This window comes from Morus notabilis, unplaced genomic scaffold (genome assembly GCF_000414095.1).
Source record: "Morus notabilis unplaced genomic scaffold, ASM41409v2 Scaffold511, whole genome shotgun sequence".
Lineage (NCBI taxonomy): Eukaryota > Viridiplantae > Streptophyta > Magnoliopsida > Rosales > Moraceae > Morus > Morus notabilis.
In genome coordinates, this window is record NW_010366479.1 from 119,287 (window position 1) to 137,699 (window position 18,413).

General features: G+C 32.7%; 1 protein-coding gene across 1 annotated transcript; it reads right to left on the reverse strand.

The window, feature by feature from the left end:
* Nucleotides 1-10,939: 10,939 nt before the first annotated feature.
* On the reverse strand, nucleotides 10,940-18,359 carry LOC21400850. Its single transcript, XM_010110332.2, has 13 exons — nucleotides 18,261-18,359; nucleotides 18,118-18,183; nucleotides 17,670-17,735; nucleotides 17,474-17,549; nucleotides 17,041-17,118; nucleotides 16,306-16,403; nucleotides 16,029-16,102; nucleotides 15,392-15,479; nucleotides 15,142-15,299; nucleotides 14,065-14,107; nucleotides 13,393-13,458; nucleotides 12,455-12,532; nucleotides 10,940-11,500 (listed from the first exon to the last, which is right to left on the reverse strand). Exons 1-13 carry the CDS (start codon nucleotides 18,357-18,359, stop codon nucleotides 11,378-11,380), a joined length of 1,113 nt encoding a protein of 370 aa, XP_010108634.1. The 3' UTR covers nucleotides 10,940-11,377.
* Between the last annotated feature and the right edge of the window lie 54 nt (nucleotides 18,360-18,413).

Genomic DNA, 18,413 nt, shown 5'->3' on the forward strand with positions numbered 1-18,413 from the left:
GGGAGAGAGATTTTTTTTGGGGGGGAATTTCCCCGCGTTTGTTTTTTTGGTTTTTTTTTTTTTTTTTTTTTTTAACACGGTGGTTGGGGGGAGACAAGACAGAGAGTGATATGATTCGTTTGATGAATGAGAATTTTGAGAGAGCCAAAAGAAAGAAAGAGTCTTGAATTGAGAGCTTGAGATTGGAACGGTCATCACTTATAATAATGTTATTTAAACAAGCTTTTTAAATAAACAATTTTTTTTAAAGGAAAACTTCTATTCAAACAAAAACAATAAATAAATGGCACAATATAAGATTAATAATTTGATAAAAAGACAACGCATGCTTAAAATTTAAAAACCCGAGATAATTTTAACATATTAAGATCGAACACATTTAAACTTTGATTTAAAAAAAATATCTCTTATCAAAATAAACTTCTAAACGCTGAGATGACAAAATAATAATCCTAACTCAGAGAGGATAATTGTATTACGATATAGACAATATTTTAATTAAACTAAATAATCTGCACCGTCAAAGAAACACTCAATTGAGTGAGAGACATAACTAATATTTGATTGTGAATAAAACCACCTCCGTTCTTACTAAAAAAAAATAAAAATTAACGAGAATAACATCACCATACCTTTGTTACATTCCAAAACACAAAGCAAATAAAAAAAATAAAAAAACTCAAAACTTCAATGACACAAGCTTTTAACAATGACGCAATCGGTGAGAGAAGCAAGAGAGGAAGAAAAATGCTTCAATAAATAATTTCTTATATATTTTGTTTTACTATTTTTTTTTAATGATGTTTTACTATTATTTTTTTGATAAAAGTAATGTGAACAAACGAGCACGACGATTCTGTGGTAAATTGGTAATTATATGGGAAAGAACAGTAATGTCTTTATGTTTTCTTGCGTGAAAAGAAAATCTCTTCATTTAATAATTTAGCTAATTTATCCAATCAAGTATTTACAAGGGCTTATTACTAATGAATTCTCGCCTTCTATTTTTGTGTCTACTTTTTTTTATTTAATTGGAGTTTTTATCACATCTAAAGTTAAAACTTAAAAATCAATACTATTAGTAAGATAATCCTATCGTTAATTAAAATTGAAAAAGGATTAAAATTAGAAACCATACGACACCACTTTTGTAAAAGTGTTTACGCATCCCTAAGCGTAGGCCTTGGCTCACGACATACTTTGCAGTCTCTTTTGCAGTTCGTAGCTTTTTAGACGAAGCTCACACGGCCTAGACACGCACTTCTTTTTTATTCATTTATTTTTGTGAAAAAAACTGTGGACAAGCACTTTTTCCCGTAAAAGAGCAAGATCAGGAACCGTTGATCAGGAATAAAAACTTTCACAGATCACATCAAACCCCACACCTGTCACCGACCCCGCCGTACGACACAGTCGCCCACACCATTTTATGGTTTTGCTGCCGTGACAGCTTTCGCACCGAGTCCTGGGTAACGGGATACTGTGGTGCCGCCACGTGTTAGTGTTATGGCGTGTGGGACCCATAGGGATAAAACGACGACTTGGTCGTTAAATCGTGGAAGGGCTTATACATACCGAGTCTACGTTGGCGCGTAGAAACGACGACTGACTCTTTCTTCTTCCCTTCCGCTATTCTACAATCACAATGCGATGAAAAATGAGTTTATGATGACGTGGCCCTTTTTATGTACGAAATGACCTTACTGCCCTTTTTCCAAAAACTTTTCCTAATAAAGAATGAGAGATAAAGGTATCAAATGGGCCGGGCCGTCCCAGCCCGTAACAGTGCTGAGTTCGGCACAGCCCGGTACGGTACTGTTACGAGTCGTGCCGGCCTGACACGTTTGATGGGCTAGGGCTGGGCCGCGGCTTCTCAGCCCGCGGCCCAGGCTCGGCCCTAGCCCTTGAAGCCTCGAGGCCCGGCCCAAACCCAGTTCGGCCCGCGATACGGCCCTTTGTTCAACCCGGCCCAGGCACGTGTTCGGCCTGTAAAGCGGCCCTCCTAGTACGCCAGACTTGTGACCATTGGGCACGCGAAGGGCCCAACGGTCACAAGCCGAAAATCCACCCCAAAAAGCCCTATAAATATCCCTTAATCCTATACAACAATTCATTCTCAACTTCTCTTCTCAGTCTCATTCTATATCTCATCTTGTCTCTTTGATATTGATTCTAAGCTCTTCTCTCTCGATTATTCATTTTCTTACTCTTTCATTTACAAAGTTCAATCAATTTCTAAAAATCCCAGAAAAAAGGTATTCTAGTTATCAATTTTGTTACATAACATTATATTATTCAAGTTTATTTATATTGTTTATTTTTTTTATAAATGAACGAATTAACATTAGTTTCTGTTTTTTTTTTCATAAAATGGTCGCATCAAATTTTCACGATTTCACTGCTCTTTCTGAGCTTGGTGATGGGGCATTTTACGAGGATGAAATGTTAGCCCACAACACCACCCCCACTAAACTGGAAACTGCTCCAATTGATAATGCTTAAATGCACAACAAGGAAGTTGGGGGACGTAGCAGGGGAAAAAGACCACGAACTTCTCCCGCATGGCAACATTTCACAGAGGAGCCGCGAACTTCAATGCACAATGTGCGGTATGTAAATATTGTGAAAAGTACTTTTCTAATAAAAAGGGTGGGGGTACTAGTCATCTGGATAGACAATGGAAAGCATGTCTACCGTTGCACTAAGATGAGAGTGTCGACTCCTGCCAATAAACACTATCACTCACATCACAAGGGTTGCAAAATTTTACGTACAATGCACAACGTGCTCGTGAGGCACTAGCTAAATTTTTAGCTAGTGCCGAATTATCTCTTTTTTTGTAGAAACACAACTCGTTTTTATTGCATGAAAGTGTTTTATACAATGAGACAATCTCTAGTTGATAATTTTAGGTCTTTTAATGCTACTATATCTTGTACTTCTGATCTATGGAAGGGGTGCAATAAAACTGAATATTTATGCGTCACGGCGCATTATGTCGACGATGAATGAGTTTTACAAAAGAGAATAATAGGTTTTTGTTTATGTCCATTTCCTATAACGCAAATGTTATTTTTGAAACAATAATGGAAATTTTTGGGATTTATGGGATAAAAGATAAAGTTTTAATTATTACTTTTTATAATGCGTCAGCTAACACGACTGCAATTAACATGTTTAAACGTAGTTTGGAACCAGCGTTTGGTGGTGAAATTTTTCATCAACAGTGTGCGTGTCACATAATAAATTTAGTAGTACAAGCAGGAATTGAATATATTTTCTCTAATCTAACAAATATTAGAGAATCGTTATCCTTCATATCTAGTTCTGGAGCTCGGCTCCAAGAATTCTGACAATATTGCAAGAATAGCCAGATGCGCCCATGAAAGTTTCCAACTGATGTGAGACATAGGTGGAACTCCACCTACTTAATGTTGAAGGCTGCACTTCCGTATCAACAGCTCATCACAACGTATGTGAACAATAAGAACGATCAAATTTTATTTTTGATACAGATTGGAACATTGGTGAGTACTTTTTTAAATTTTTAGAAGTTTTCTACAATGCTATTGAACTACTTTCTGGAGTTTATTATCCCACTTCACATTTAGCTTTGCATCAACTTTTTAATATTTCAGAAACATTTTCTTATTATAGGGATATTGAACTTTTTGGAACTATAGTTAAGCTAATGGAAGCTAAATTTAAAAGTTATTAGTCTGGTTGTCCTATGTTATATGCATTAGCAACTATTTTAGATCCTAGATACGGAGTAGATGAGACCAAATCATTAATGACTCCTACAACAGAAAATTTAGGTATTGATATGCAACTAACTATTATTGATGCTAGGAAAATGTTAGAAAAATTATTTGGTTTGTATGAAGCAAAATACGGAACAGGTAAAAAATTACAGGGAACTTCAATGTCAACTAGTAGTTCGGGGCCTAAAAGCTCATCGTGCAGCTTATTGAAGAAGAAAGAGAAAACGTCAGGATCGTCATCAACACAAGCGTCTACCGAACTGATAAAATATTTTGAATCAAATTTTGTAATCGATGACAACAAACTGGACATCTTACAATGGTGGAGGAGCAAGACTGATCATTTTATAACGTTGTCCATAATAGCCCGTGACATTCTGACAACTCCAGTGTCAATGGTAGCATCGAAGCAAGCATTTAGTGCAAGCAACCGAATTCTTGACGAGAAGAGAAGCAGAATATATCCATATATCTTTGAGGGGTTAATGTGTGTTAAAGACTGAAAAGATGCCAGAAAACAAAAACAGTAATATACAAATGATTCAATTCAAGAATATTTTTCTAACTTAGACATAACAGAATCTTCTGGAAGCACTTAGGTTTTGTAATTTACTTATCATAGAATATTGCACTATTTTTTCCTTCGCTAAGGTTTTGTCCCGATCTCCCCAAGAGTTTTGCTTGGCAAGGTTTTTAACGAGACATTCATTTATATGTACTTATTCGTATTATCCCAATTCAATAAAATCATATCTTTTATAAGCATATGATATATATATATATATATATTTTTAATTAAATATTGCTAAAAAAATTAAAAGGGCTAGGGCCAGCTTGACCCTGACCCTTATGGACTAGAGTCGAGGACTAGTGCTGAGCCTGAAGGCTTCTCCTCAAGTCCGACTATGGTACGGTCTTACACTGTGCAGGACCATACCGAACACGACCCAAACCCGTCATAGACCTAAGATTAAAAAGGCCATACCAACCTGACACAACCTATGAGAGAGATTCAAACCATCCATGTGGCTCTCCACAATCAAGAATGTATCTTTCATAAGAAAGTGATAACTATAAATAAGAATAAAGAGAGATTGGAATGGGGTCCGCTAATTGATTACAATCAAAATAAACGGAAGGGGGAGATGAAATAAAAGTTATTTATTTCATTATTCTAAATAAAAACATTTTATTAGAAAGTGACACGAGTGTGAGAATATTTATTACCATTTTTGTTTGGCTTTATTTGCAAATAACAGCCTACCCTACTTCAATTCAATAAAAATTGCTTATTTTGTTTTGTTTTTTTTATGTTGGACAAATTATGTAGTAAGGCATAAAATAATATGTATCTAAAAACATCTACTCTAATAGCCTCAGAGACAAAAGAAAGAAATCTAACGAGAGTGAGATGGCCAGAATTTCAAGATCGTTTATGGGCATATTGCCGATCCGAGCCTTGAAATTTGAGTTGTGTTTGAAGTTAGTTTTGTTTTTATTTTTTACATTTTTTGAGAAATAAAAAATAAAAATGAGAGAAAAACGGTGTTTAACATAATTAAAGATAAAAAATAAAAATAAAAATAATTTTTTAATTTAGTGTAAAATAAAAAAAAATTTATTTTTCATTTTTTATTTCTGTTTTCTTCTCTCTAGAGCACAGAAAAAAAGACATTAATTAATTTTTTATACTAAAAATAATCTTTTGATAAAATTATTAAACGTATTTTTATAAATAATTTTTATTTAAAATTATAAAAATTTTTATTTTTATTTTTATATAAAAAATAAAATTAATTCAGAATGAGTTACTTGATCTCCAAATTTGTCAAATAGTGAGCTTTCAAATGGTGGGTCAGTGTGTGATGCAGGCTACCATTAGGGTGAGTCGAAGGTAGGACTAGGGTTAGTGACCATTAGTTAGAGCGTTGTTATCTGTGCATGAAATGATTGGACGCTAAAATCCTTCAAGGCTGAATTCAATCTGTGCGTCAATGGGATTTTCTCAGTGGTGGCATGTACGGCTTATATGTGACGACGTTTATTTTATGATTCGAGTTTAGAATTTAAATTTTATTATAGTAAAAATTTTTTAAAAATAATTATATTTAATTTTTTTTACAGTAAAAAATTCTCACATAAAGTCACATCTTAACTCAAATTAAAAATTTAAATTAACGAACTGAACGGCCCGAGAACACCATGCTTCTCTCAAGTTTTACTACTTTCTCTAATGGGTCTTTCCAGAAGTTGTTGTGTTTATCTTGTTTTTCTCGTGTTAGATTGTATTTTTAGTATGCTAGAATTGTTTCTTGGTTGTGTTTTGTGCGATTGAATTTTTCATCAATTGTAAATGTTTTGTCAAAGAATCATGGGTAAGGTTGATTGGTTGTTTACCCATTTGGATGTTCGTTTCGAAACTCAATTCACGTATACTCCTTTTGAGTATTTCACTTGAGCGTTTCAATATTTGTTAATTTACTTAAGTTTAAATATATATATATTAGTGCTTTAGTGTGTTTCCTTTTATATCGTCGTATTTTGGAGGCCAAACTAATATCACAAATGATGATTTTATCTCTAATTTTATTTTAGTATTATGACTTTTAAAATATTTCACTTTTAGTCTTAAATTATTACTTTGTTTTAGTGTCGGTCCCTTCATCAATTAAATGTTAAATATTTGACAGAATTTATAAAAATTATGAACCAACATTAAAAAAAAAATTCAAAGACTAAAACAACTAAAAAAAAAAAAGTTGATTTCTATAAATTGTAAACTCGGATATGATTCTAATAAGGTCTAAAACAGTGATTTACCCATTTTTTTTGGTGCCTCATCACAGTATTGTTGAATAAAAAAGAGAAAATTAGTTAGAGACAGTTTAGAATGGAATCTAATGAAAATTCCTGATTAAGAAAAGTACTTACACGTGTGGGTTATAACTAAGTCCCAGGGATATAGTAAGAGCTGATGAATCTCATTGATACCAATGCACATTCATTCGCAGAGAACGTGATTTTCCGAAAGTAGAGGAAAATTATTGATAAGCAGACACACAAGATCTGTTTATTCCTTTTTTTTTTTTAAATTCTTTTTAAAGGGGAAATTGATTGTTCATAGCCACAAATCTGAAAAGCATTTATTTCTTATGGGGCATTGTTTTCCAAATTCCTTTTCCTGACAATTGTCTTGTTTTAATTATATCTTTGGGGGCTGATTATCTGTCTCAAGCCTGGCAAGTCTAGCAAACAGATTTTTCAAATCTCATAGTCACGTTCATTTTGTAGATTTAAATTTTTAATTTAAGTTGAGATATGATATTTTTTTAGAGCTTTTCACTGTAATAAAAAAAGTTAAATGTGACATTTTTTGAAAATTTTTTACTATAAAAATTTAAAATTTAAAATTTAAATCGATAAAATAAACGAGACTTTGTATTTCTCATTCTCTCTAAAGGCGTGCAATTAAATAATTTAAATACTATTAATTAAACGTGCTTTTAAAGGAAAGAAATAGTTGTATTTTCCGGGACTATGCAATCTTGGAATCTCAACATTTTGGAAAATTTTCATTTTGAAACTTTAATGTTTAAATTTCAAGTCAATCAAATGAGAAATTATTATTAAGGACAAATTTGACATTTCATCTCAAAAAAAACCTCAAAGTACTAAATAAAGATTTTTTAAAAACATTAAGGTACTATTTTAAAAACACAGAGCACTAAACAAAGATTTCAATGTAGTATGAGGTATTAAAATGAAATTTTCTAAATAGGAAAATAGTAAAAAAATGAGATAAAACGTAATCTTAATGATAAGAAACGAATACATTATAAGTGGTTCTATTCACACAACCCTGGTATTCTCTATACATCCTTTCTAATGATTTTTAAATGATTAAATTTTCTTTCTGGATACTCTTATTATTCTAAAATTACCCCTAATTATTTTTATAAAATTATTAAACTCTTTACTCTACCATCTCCTTCTAACTACACACCACACATAAATTAATGTATGCGTGGAATGTTTTTTTTCTTAAAGTTCAACAGGGAAAAAAATAATAAATGGAGAAGTAATTGAAAAAACCCGTAGTCAGACATTATTAAAAAAAAGGTGAAACAACTTGCTTCAAAAATTGATTAGCAAACAAAAATGAAAAACAAAAAGCAAAAAAAAAAAAAAAGCTTCATAAAACAAATAGTAAAGAAAGTTTAACTACCTTTATGTAATTTTTTGAAATGGTCATTAAAAAGTAAAAATTATTTTCTATGGATTTTTGAAACATGTTCTATTAGTTTCCTTATTGTAATAAAATTGAAGTATATAATTAAGTCTGTCTTTTTTTTTTTCATTTCATTTAAGGGGTTTTCGTAATAAGAACTTTTAATTTGAGAGGGTGTAGAGAGTAAAAAAAAGGTGTGAATAAAACACTCACAAATATTATTTTCTAAATACATAGGAACTTTCTCCGACAGATCAACTTACTGTTAGTGTTAGTTTTTTACCGTTAAATTTGATCAAAACCACATTAAATTAAGAAATATACAAAATACAGTTTTGAAAAAACATTTGACAGTTAAAAAGTAGACAATTACTGATAGTTTATTTTTTTAGTACCACAAAAAAACTCCCCAATATATAACTAGAAATCTAGCTATTAATTGCTTTTGCATCATTCAAACTCCCGTTTATTTTACCGATTCGATTTTAGAATTCGTATTTTGCTACAGTAAAAATCTCTTAGAAACAATCACATCTAACTTTTTTGCTACAGTAAAAAAACTCTCACATAAAATCACATCTCAACTCAAATTAAAAATTAAAATCAATGAACTAAACATGCTCAAAACCTGGCCAGATCAAGTGAAGATGTATCCCCATTCATTTTATTCCATGAAAAAAGAAAAACACTTGAAGAGCGTGAAAATCAAATTAAGCTTTTTTTCTTTTTTTTTTTTTTGTTCAACAAAAGAAATAGCGGTAATAACTGAACATCAATATATGAATTCAAAGATTTTATGGAACTATAAACGTACATAAATGTGGACCAACAATCTGACGCAGCCTCATGTTGTGGTCCATTTTTCTATTAAATTATTGCTAGGGCACATTGAGTTATTGTCCTCAAAATATTATATAAATTAGCTGTGTGGCCCAATAAGTAGGGAATGGTGTGAAATTCAAATATACATGTTTGGCTCTTTTCACACGTCTCCTCGTTTTATAATAAATGAAGATCAGGGATGTCTTCGGCCTCAGAACCAAGCAACCATAACAAAGTCAGCTAAAAAAGAAATATTAAAAAAGTATCCTCAAGTTGACAACAGTTTCACACATGTTCAATAATAGGGGGAAAAAAAAAAACTTTGGATCATCTGAGTTTGAGAACTTGGGGTTAAAGAAACTGCATCTATTACAAAATTGGCTTTTGGCATAGGGAGGTTTTTTCTTAAAAAATAAAAAAAGATTAATTTTATTAATATCTCCTGACTTTGTACATTGTTTCAATTAGTCCCTAAATTTTAAAATGGTTTGTTTCACCTCTTAAAGTATGAAAAGTGGTTCAAAATACATCCTGAATTAATGTTTTTCTCATAAATATCTTATGAACTATTGATTTTGTAACACAAAAATAATAATTCAAGAGATAAATTGATTTAAAATCAATAGCTTGGGGGGTTTTTACAAAAACATAAATAGTGTCATGTTATCAATTTGTTATTTTATAAATGTAAAGGACATTTTGAATTGGGGTACATACTTGAGGAATCAAATGAACCCTTTTCAAAGTTCATGAATCACGTTGAGATAAATTACAAAGTTCAGGGGATATTTATGAAATTAATAAAAAAAATGTAGATTGGGGAAGTTTTGTTCCAGAATGAAGATATTCAACATTTAACCTAAATATTAAATCACAATCACATCCATACCTTCAAAAGTCCTTGCATAAATGAGAATTTCAATTATTCTTATGAAGTCATATAATCCTAGACTATAACAAAAGGAAAAATTAAAAAGAAAAATATGTAGCTTATTATACAAAGCTGTATTGCACACCACTACCTATTGTACATCTACAGAATAGTTTCATCAGGGAATGACACTTTTTCCTTGAAAACAACCATTTCTTTGCCGCTTAAGTTTGTAGGAGTATGCTGATTTAATGACAACAACGTTGGCTTATGATATAGGAATTTTCGATTGAATAAATAGCCTCAATAAAATTAAACTTAACAACCCAACCATCAATTATTATTCAAATGAACAAACCAAATTACTTCCCTAAACAAAAATGAAAACCTAAGACGGTTTTCCCCCCTCCAATGTAGTGTCAAATAGGGTGGATGTTAAATAACTCAGCTGACTAAGACCTTACAAGAGGAAGCTAACAATTATCCTACTGGTAGGAAAAAAAAAAAGGTGTTTGATTATGATTTTAGGGTCCTTAGATGAGGTGGCATTTGACAAGAAATATGCAATAAATACGCATTTGGTGATCTGTTTGGTTAAACTGATGATCTCAACAGTGGGACCCTTTTTCTCTGGTCAGCACATAAACCTCATGAAACCCCCCACCATGGATAGAGCATCCCCACCCTTCCATTATCCAATTGAATGATTGATCATATCTCTGCCAGGAATTTTGACCCTTGACTATTCACATTACTGTTATCAAATCAAATTACAACACCAAAAATGAGGACCACAAGGAGAAGCTCTAGAAACATGTCTCAATCTTACAATACTCGTTTTTTTTTTTTTTTTTTAACTTTTCTTTCCTTTTGTTTTTTTTTTTTCCCTAGACTAGATAATGGCTTCGTCCCCCTTCCAAACCCACAAAATTTTTTTTTTCTTTCTAATAATTACAAAGTCAGAGAAAGAAAAAATAACAAAAAAGGAAGTATTAGTACTATCTTTAAATCTTTATTACATATCCAAGTGGTTTCTACTTTCTACCTCCCATTGTGCAGCTCAACAAATCAAAAATCCAAACAAATCCACCCAAAAAAAAAAAAAAAAAAAAAAAACCCCCCAAAAAAAAAAAAAAAAAAAAAGGAAAGAAAGAAAAAGTAAAGGAAAACCAAGCAGAACAAGATTATCTGGGCCAAAATAGGTAGTGGCTCAAAGATGAAAACGGGCCACTGAAAGCTAAACAGGGGACGAGCTGTCTCAGACCTACACAAGATTTATAGACCTCTCCCATGAAATTAAACAGATGGGTTTGTTTACCGACACCAAAGAAAAAGAGCTTGCAATAAGACAATCCAAAATAAAATAAAAATTAAAAAAGACTGGCTTTTCAAAGTCATATGAGCCATATAATAATTCAAGCAGCTTATAAGAGGATATTTAGTTAACAGCCAGGACTCACCTGGCCTTGTTGTGACTTGTGAGGTGGTGAAAGCCAAGAATCAATGTACTTCCATGTTAAATATCAAAACTTGCATACTCAACGTACAGACTAGATAGACATGCTGAATTGACTACGAGTCTTTTCCTTAATTGACTTGACTGGGGGTGAAGACCACTTAGAAAGGAAGTCTTCAAATGCGGCAGGATTCGTTTGATATGTGAAAGGGGTAGAAGAAAATTTACCACCTAAGTTAAAATGGAGATGAGGAGCCATAGGTAACACCGTCCTTTGTTTCGATCTCTTTAGCTACAACATCAGCCACAAGGATGCTACCCGAATCGCACCAACCACCCAGAACGTCTCTGTTGTGGCACTGCAATAATGCATAAAACTTGGTGAGATTGCATTGTCAAGTGTGACCACCTAATTGGATGTTTAACAAGAAGCAATTGACCTAAGCCTATAGCTCCCCAAGTAAATCCTAAATAACACGTTGATCCATTATGATACAAGGTAACGAGGAAGGAACTAGTTCCTTATATTCGTCGTACACTTGAAAGAGAAGTTGGGAAGTTACAAAAAAAAAAAAAAAAAAAAACAAAGCATAGCAACAAGAAATATGATATTTTAAATCTTTCATTATCAAAACAACTTAACTCGAAACTATTCTTGTGCTAAATTTTATAACGAAGTTTGTGAACTTCCAACAAGATCAGCTTGATTTTGTTTGCTTCGGTCTTCAAGAAAAAACGAGCCCCAAAAAGACAAAGGCCATTGTTTTGAAACAACCAATTTACTCTTATTGACTACAAACACCACATAATATTGCATGATATAAATGAGCAAAAAGTTAATGTTTTTAATTTTTACTTTATTTTGTACTAGTCATACATTTTTACTGCAATAGAAAAAAAATAAAAAAGTGGTTATAGGCATAGCATACCAATAATTCTACACCTGACTCTACCCCCAAGTTCAGAGAGAAAAAAAGAGAGAGAGAGAGATAAAAAAGAAGATACACAAGGCCTTATATCCTCTTTCAGAAAAAAAGAAAAAAATCCTAGAATAACATCCTTTCATGAAAACCAGAAAACAATAATATCTTATTAGATCTAGGTCTATTTTGATTATGCTAATTTGTAATGAACATGTTCAGTTTTTACTTCAAAAATAAATATTTTCAGACTCAATAGGTGAAGATCTGCAGTGTGTCGTGTTTTTTAAATTCAAACCGTGCTGGAACTACTTAGCTTTGTTTTAAATGAATGATCTTTTTTCTCTAGTCCTTTGACAAGAAAAGTACATGTAGAAACACAGAAGAATATACCTTGCTAAAGCCAAGCCAGTTTGAGTCTCCCCTAAATGAGAATATCTTATTGGTTGCTTTCCAATCCCCACAAAATACCTGCAAAAACAAGTCCTTATGTTAGTCGTGTCATCAACTGGAGGCTAGAGAAACAACAAGCATTTTGCAAGATATTTCATAGGTTCTTTTAGCAAAGATAGTGAGAAAATGAAGAGACAAGTATCCCCCAACCAATATATGAAACATCAAAGCATGAAAAAAAAGGTACTATTAACTAATTGCACTTCTTTATCTGTGGCTTAGATCATTGATTTTCTTCAACTACTTAGCATTTCATTAACTAGCCTAAATTGAATATTGCAAAATATATAAATGATGCGCATGCTTATAGGTGCAAGTGTGGTACCAAAAACAACATTGTCTAACACAGTGAACCAGTAACTGTACAAGACAATCAATAGCTGCTCCAAGGAATTCAAAGTACCCTTTACCAAGATCACACATGAAGGACATTTAAAGAGGCCTTGTGTGGCAGTTGGCGGATAAGTAAAAACAGATTCCTAGGAATCACTATTCTGAAAGGCATAATGGTTTCCATTTTGTGGAAGGATTTTTTTTTTTAACCCGTTCTAACAGGCAAAGGATCATAATGGAAAACTATTTTTCACATTTAATATAAAGCATTTAGCAGAAGAGAGAACTTCTGAAGAAAATGTTTGACCATGCATGAGGCTACAATAACGGCCCAGGATATATAAAAAGAAGCATAGAACTCATCCAATTAACATATTAAAAGTGCATATATTTTTTCATAATAAATGAAAAGCCAAAGGAATTTTTTCTAAATGACAAATTTAATCAACCAACTAGAAATTGACTACCAACAGAAGTGCTGACGTCCAAATAACTGAAGTAATCAAGTGAAATGGGATACTGGTTTAACAATTAAAAACAAATACCTCATAATCAACTCCTTGTATATAGATATAATCAGGATCAATTGACGAGAAAGCAAGTCCAGTTATCTGCAGTACCAGAGACGAGTTATCATTAATTGAAATATAAATTAAAAAAACAAGCAGTATTGTAAGCTTTGGAAACAAGACACATTTTCTAGATAAAGCTTCAGTGTGACAGAGACATTTTAGTCTCAGTGGTTAACTTAAAGCAATTGAATAAAGATATACCCGCCTTTCTTCACCCTGGATATCCATTACTTTGACTACTTGCAAAGGAATGGATTTTAACCTGAGAGTGCAAACATGATTTTAACCTGAGAGACCTTTTCAAACTGAGGTACCAGAAAAGGATAGTATGTGACTACTCGCATCCAATAAAATTCCAAAACCATACCCAAAGACTGGAGATTACTCAAACTTATCATTCCATTGCAATTTACAATATCCATACTACGAACAAAACATATATGAAGATCAAAAGAGGAATGACAGTAATTGCTCAAAGACAGGAATAGCAAGTGACTAAAACATTTTTGCAATTATGAGCGTTTAAGAGAAAACTGTATATGCCAGCATAAGAACGAGGTCGGAAAGGACCTTGTGTTGTACGAGTCAAATGAGAAGTGTGAACATCGGATAAGCATGCAGAGAAAATAACCACATGCAACTAACCTCATATTTTGAGCAGTGCACCCATCTTGATAATGATGACCATCTACATCAAGTACAAGACAAGAAAATTTCAAACTATTATTGTGTGCAAGGTGAAAAAACACTAATTGTTTAACTGTTAAGGAAAATAAGAAATAAAGTCCCAATAAAGAAACCAGATAAAAGTGAATTACAGTTCCTACAAATTCTCGAATACAACTCGCTACTCACAACAAATTATCACTTGGTCAAGATTTTCCATGTCTCTTTATACTCTGATTTTAATGCTACAAATGTAAGTAGACAGAAACATGTGGAGAATCACTTCCCTCATGAATCAGCGAGTAGGAACATTTTCCTAGCTCAGCAATATAATGAAAAAAAAAAAAAAAAAGCATTGCAGTTTTGGAGTTAAAATACTTTACGTATATTTCGGTCATTGTGGTTCCATAAACATACTGATTTTGCTGAATTTAATAGTTTGAGCTCGGCCTCAGCGGACCTCATTGGTGGGATACAAAGATTAGTGCCCGACTGCCCGTGTCTTCTCTCCATTTTCTTTAGATTTGTGTTTTATTGACATTCTTAATTTCTTTTTTTCTTTTAATGAAAAAAAAGCATTGCAGTTTTGGAATTAAAATACTTTACGTATATTTTGGTCATTGTGGTTGCATAAACATACTGATTTTGCTGAATTTAATAGTTTGAGCTCGGCCTCAGCGGACCTCATAGGTGGGATACAAAGATTAGTGCCCGACTGCCCGTGTCTTCTCTCCATTTTCTTTAGATTTGTGTTTTATTGACATTCTTAATTTCTTTTTTTCTTTTAATGCAAAAAAAAGCATTGCAGTTTTGGAGTTAAAATACTTTACGTAAATTTTGGTCATTGTGGTTGCATAAACATACTGCTTTTGCTGAATTTAATAGTTTGAGCTCGGCCTCAGCGGACCTCATAGGTGGGATACAAAGATTAGTGCCCGTGTCTTCTCTCCATTTTCTTTAGATTCGTGTTTTATTGACATACTTAATTTCTTTTTTTCTTTTACAAATTAATATCAGCATGAACAAGAAAAATTGATATTGTACTACTTAGCTAACCTGCGAGGATCATAGATAGTCATGGTCCGATCAGCTCCACCCACTGCAATATTTCCGGATGGAGAACTGCAGACAGCATAGTAAATATCACCAACAGAACCACAAATCCGTTGTATACAGCCACCGTTTTCTTTCATTCTCAAGTCCCATATGGTCAGCTACAGTTATTTCAGTACATCACGCCATGAAATACAAAAAAAAAAAAAAAAAAAAAAAAAAAAAAAAAAAAATTTTTGGAACAAAATTTTACCTGGCAACCTTCAGCAACAGCTAAAATAGAACTTTCATTCCCATTAGACAAATTCTGTACAAAACTCAAGGCGGATGGATACAAAAGTCTGTAGAAGTGGTCATGCATACATCATAAGACAAATAAATTTACAAAAGCAAGAAAAAGGACGCTTTGATGACCTAACATAAAACTTAATTCATATCCGTTTAGAGGTAATTAGTTGTGAACTTGTGTTTTGTTTGAACTGGTTCCAAGTACTTTGTAGCAAAAATCTATAAAGGAAAGCATGCAATGTACTCGTCATAAGAAAGATTTATCTTAAAATATGTATTTTTACAGATTTCTTTTTGAAATAATATTTTTACAGAATTATGTTACCAGAATGACTGAAGTTCTGAAATAAGGAGATTTTGGAAACAGAATGACTGTCAAGTTCCCACATAAGGTAATTCGTTCGTGAAATTTTGAAATACAGTCTTGTCAAGTTTCTTGTTCCAGTTGCTTTCCAGTTTAAGAGCAATAATCATAGAGAGAACTAAAATTGAAGTGAAAGTAGTAGAGCAAGAAACAGCAGAGAAACAGAGAGATTGACATACATGAGTAAAAGTTAAAACTTAAAAGAATAAAAACATCGAGAACCATATGTAACACTTACGTACGCAATGTCTGGACATGAATATCCTGATCATAAACATCAACGGCCTTACAGAAGCTACGTGCGACAGCTGCCTGTAATAAAACTTGGTCAATATCTCATACTAGAGGGTAAGAGACGGAGGCTCATGTGTGTATAGTATAATATATCTTGTATTGTACAAGCTTAGCTTTAGTACAACAAGCCTCAACTTCGAATTGTCTAATGGTACATGTTACAAAATATCATAAACCATAACCATTTACGAACAAATAAATTAATATGTATATCGACGTACCATAGACCATTGTGCCGGACTGAAGCATAGTCCTGCCCAACTACTCTCACCCACACCACTGTCGTGAGGTGATACTGTGTATGTGAGCCTGTCAATATCTGAAAATTCAATTCAACACATCATAAAGTCAGCTTTGTGATTGACAACCCAAAAAAGGCAAGTCTAATAGTGGCAAGCAAGGGAACAAAGTAGCAGTTTTATCATTATACCTATTGTGCAGCACTCAATTTGCGACATTTTATTTTAGTCATTGTACTACAATCAATAAGGAAGGCTGGAAATGCATATGATGAATCAACTAAAGCAACTCAAATAGGCACCGTGTTTTGATAAGATGATATCACCAAGTCTTTACACGTCAAGCAAACATCACTTGTGTTCTATAAGAATAATATATGAGAAAGGAAAAAGGCAAAAGGTTGCAGATAGACCAAACATACTGCTGCACCACATCATCTCAAATTATTGAAGAAGAGGGAACTGGAAGTCTTAGGCTAGGCAATGCCTATATGTTTCCCACAACATGAATTACAGATGGAAACTAAATCTAAGAGTTCATCTGCATGGGATCTTTGCTTCTTTGTAAGTATTGTCACGGAATGCCTCACGAAGCACTACTGAGACACTTTTACACTTTATTGAATGTTGATTGCTGCAAATTCTTACCACCAAATGATCATAACAAAACAAGTTAGCACAACAATAAATAGGACTTGAGAGAAATGAAGAATGTACCTTTACCATTAGAATCTAGTTTAGATACAATAACATCACCATAGGAATCGACACTTCCAAACATTAAATAGCCAGTACCTAGAAATCAATGAACAAACATAAGAATTTGATTGATGCAAAGTCCAGCTTCTATGTTAATATATATATATATATATATATATATATATATTTGATCTATCTATGTTATATGTCTGAGAATATATATATATATATATATTTGAAGGTTCTATGTTAAATTTCTGAGAACAAAAAAATACCATGGAAAAGCATATTCGTAAAAAACGATCATCTTGAGTTGAAATTACTATAGTGCCACTACTAATTCACACGTTACTTTTTTCAGACATTTTAAACCTCTTTTATCACATTATATCATCAAATTCTTCAGTCTTTACAAAAGAACATCTCAATATCTCAACATAAGGTCCCTTACTCTCGCTTTCAGCTAGCACAATACTCTGAATTTCTGAACGATGTGGACATCGGTTAACCAAGAAAGATTCCAAAACCTTCAAGGTTCATAAAATAAATAACTTAATTAACCTACAAATATAAAATCATGCACAAAATTTAATGATCAAGTAAATAGAGAAAAATTAAAATTCATGCACAAACTTACAATATCGTACCTCAGCGTGTGTAGGAATTAGCAGGCTATCCTTTCCTTCGCTGACTAAAGAATCTTCCAATGCAATCTTCCAAAAAAAAAAAAAAAGAGGGAAAAATATTTTCTTTCAGCTGTTATATTTTCAAAGAAGGATATAGCAAAACTGCCAAAATAATTTTCATTTATGCTGAATCTTTTTTTATTTCTTTTTGATAAACCTAATTTATATTGAATCATAACTATGCAAAAACATATAGGCTCAGATTCAACAATCGTATTGAAAAAAAAAAAAAAAAACACTAAAGAACATTAACGAATAAAAAAAGAAATTTCACTTGTTGTGAGATATATACACACTATAATAATCTCAAAAACTGCAGAAATCACCATATTGGACAATCAATTTGATAAAAAATACTCACAGTGAGGAAAAAAAGAAAATTTTCAGCAAATCCATATTGTAAATATACCTGGAGTGTGTAAACTTGGCGACCAGAAGCGACGTAGAGCCAGCAAGACGAAGCGTCATGGGAAACCTAAGAACAGAGGAGGAATCGAAGTAAGAAGAGAAACTTTAGAATTAGGGTTAGGGTTTTAAGGGTGGATAAATTACATGGAGAGCGAGGCGAGAGGAGTGGGGATTAGCAGGAGAAGGATTGGGGATGAGAGAGAGTGGGACCCTCGCCTTCTTCAGACTCTTCGCCTCCAACATGTTCTCTTTTCCTTCTATTTTCTCCTTTTTCTTCTTTGGCAATGGCGGGAAAAT

Bases quoted from the DNA above. Each gene is read 5' to 3' on its own strand.
- LOC21400850 (XM_010110332.2), bottom strand. From the start codon at position 18,359: ATGTTGGAGGCGAAGAGTCTGAAGAAGGCGAGGGTCCCACTCTCTCTC. The intron at 16,404-17,040 runs GTACATTCTTCA...TTGAATTTTCAG, and splicing joins ACTAGATTCTAATGGTAAAG to ATATTGACAGGCTCACATAC. The intron at 15,300-15,391 runs GTAAAATTTTGT...AAATAACTGTAG, and splicing joins CTGTTGCTGAAGGTTGCCAG to CTGACCATATGGGACTTGAG.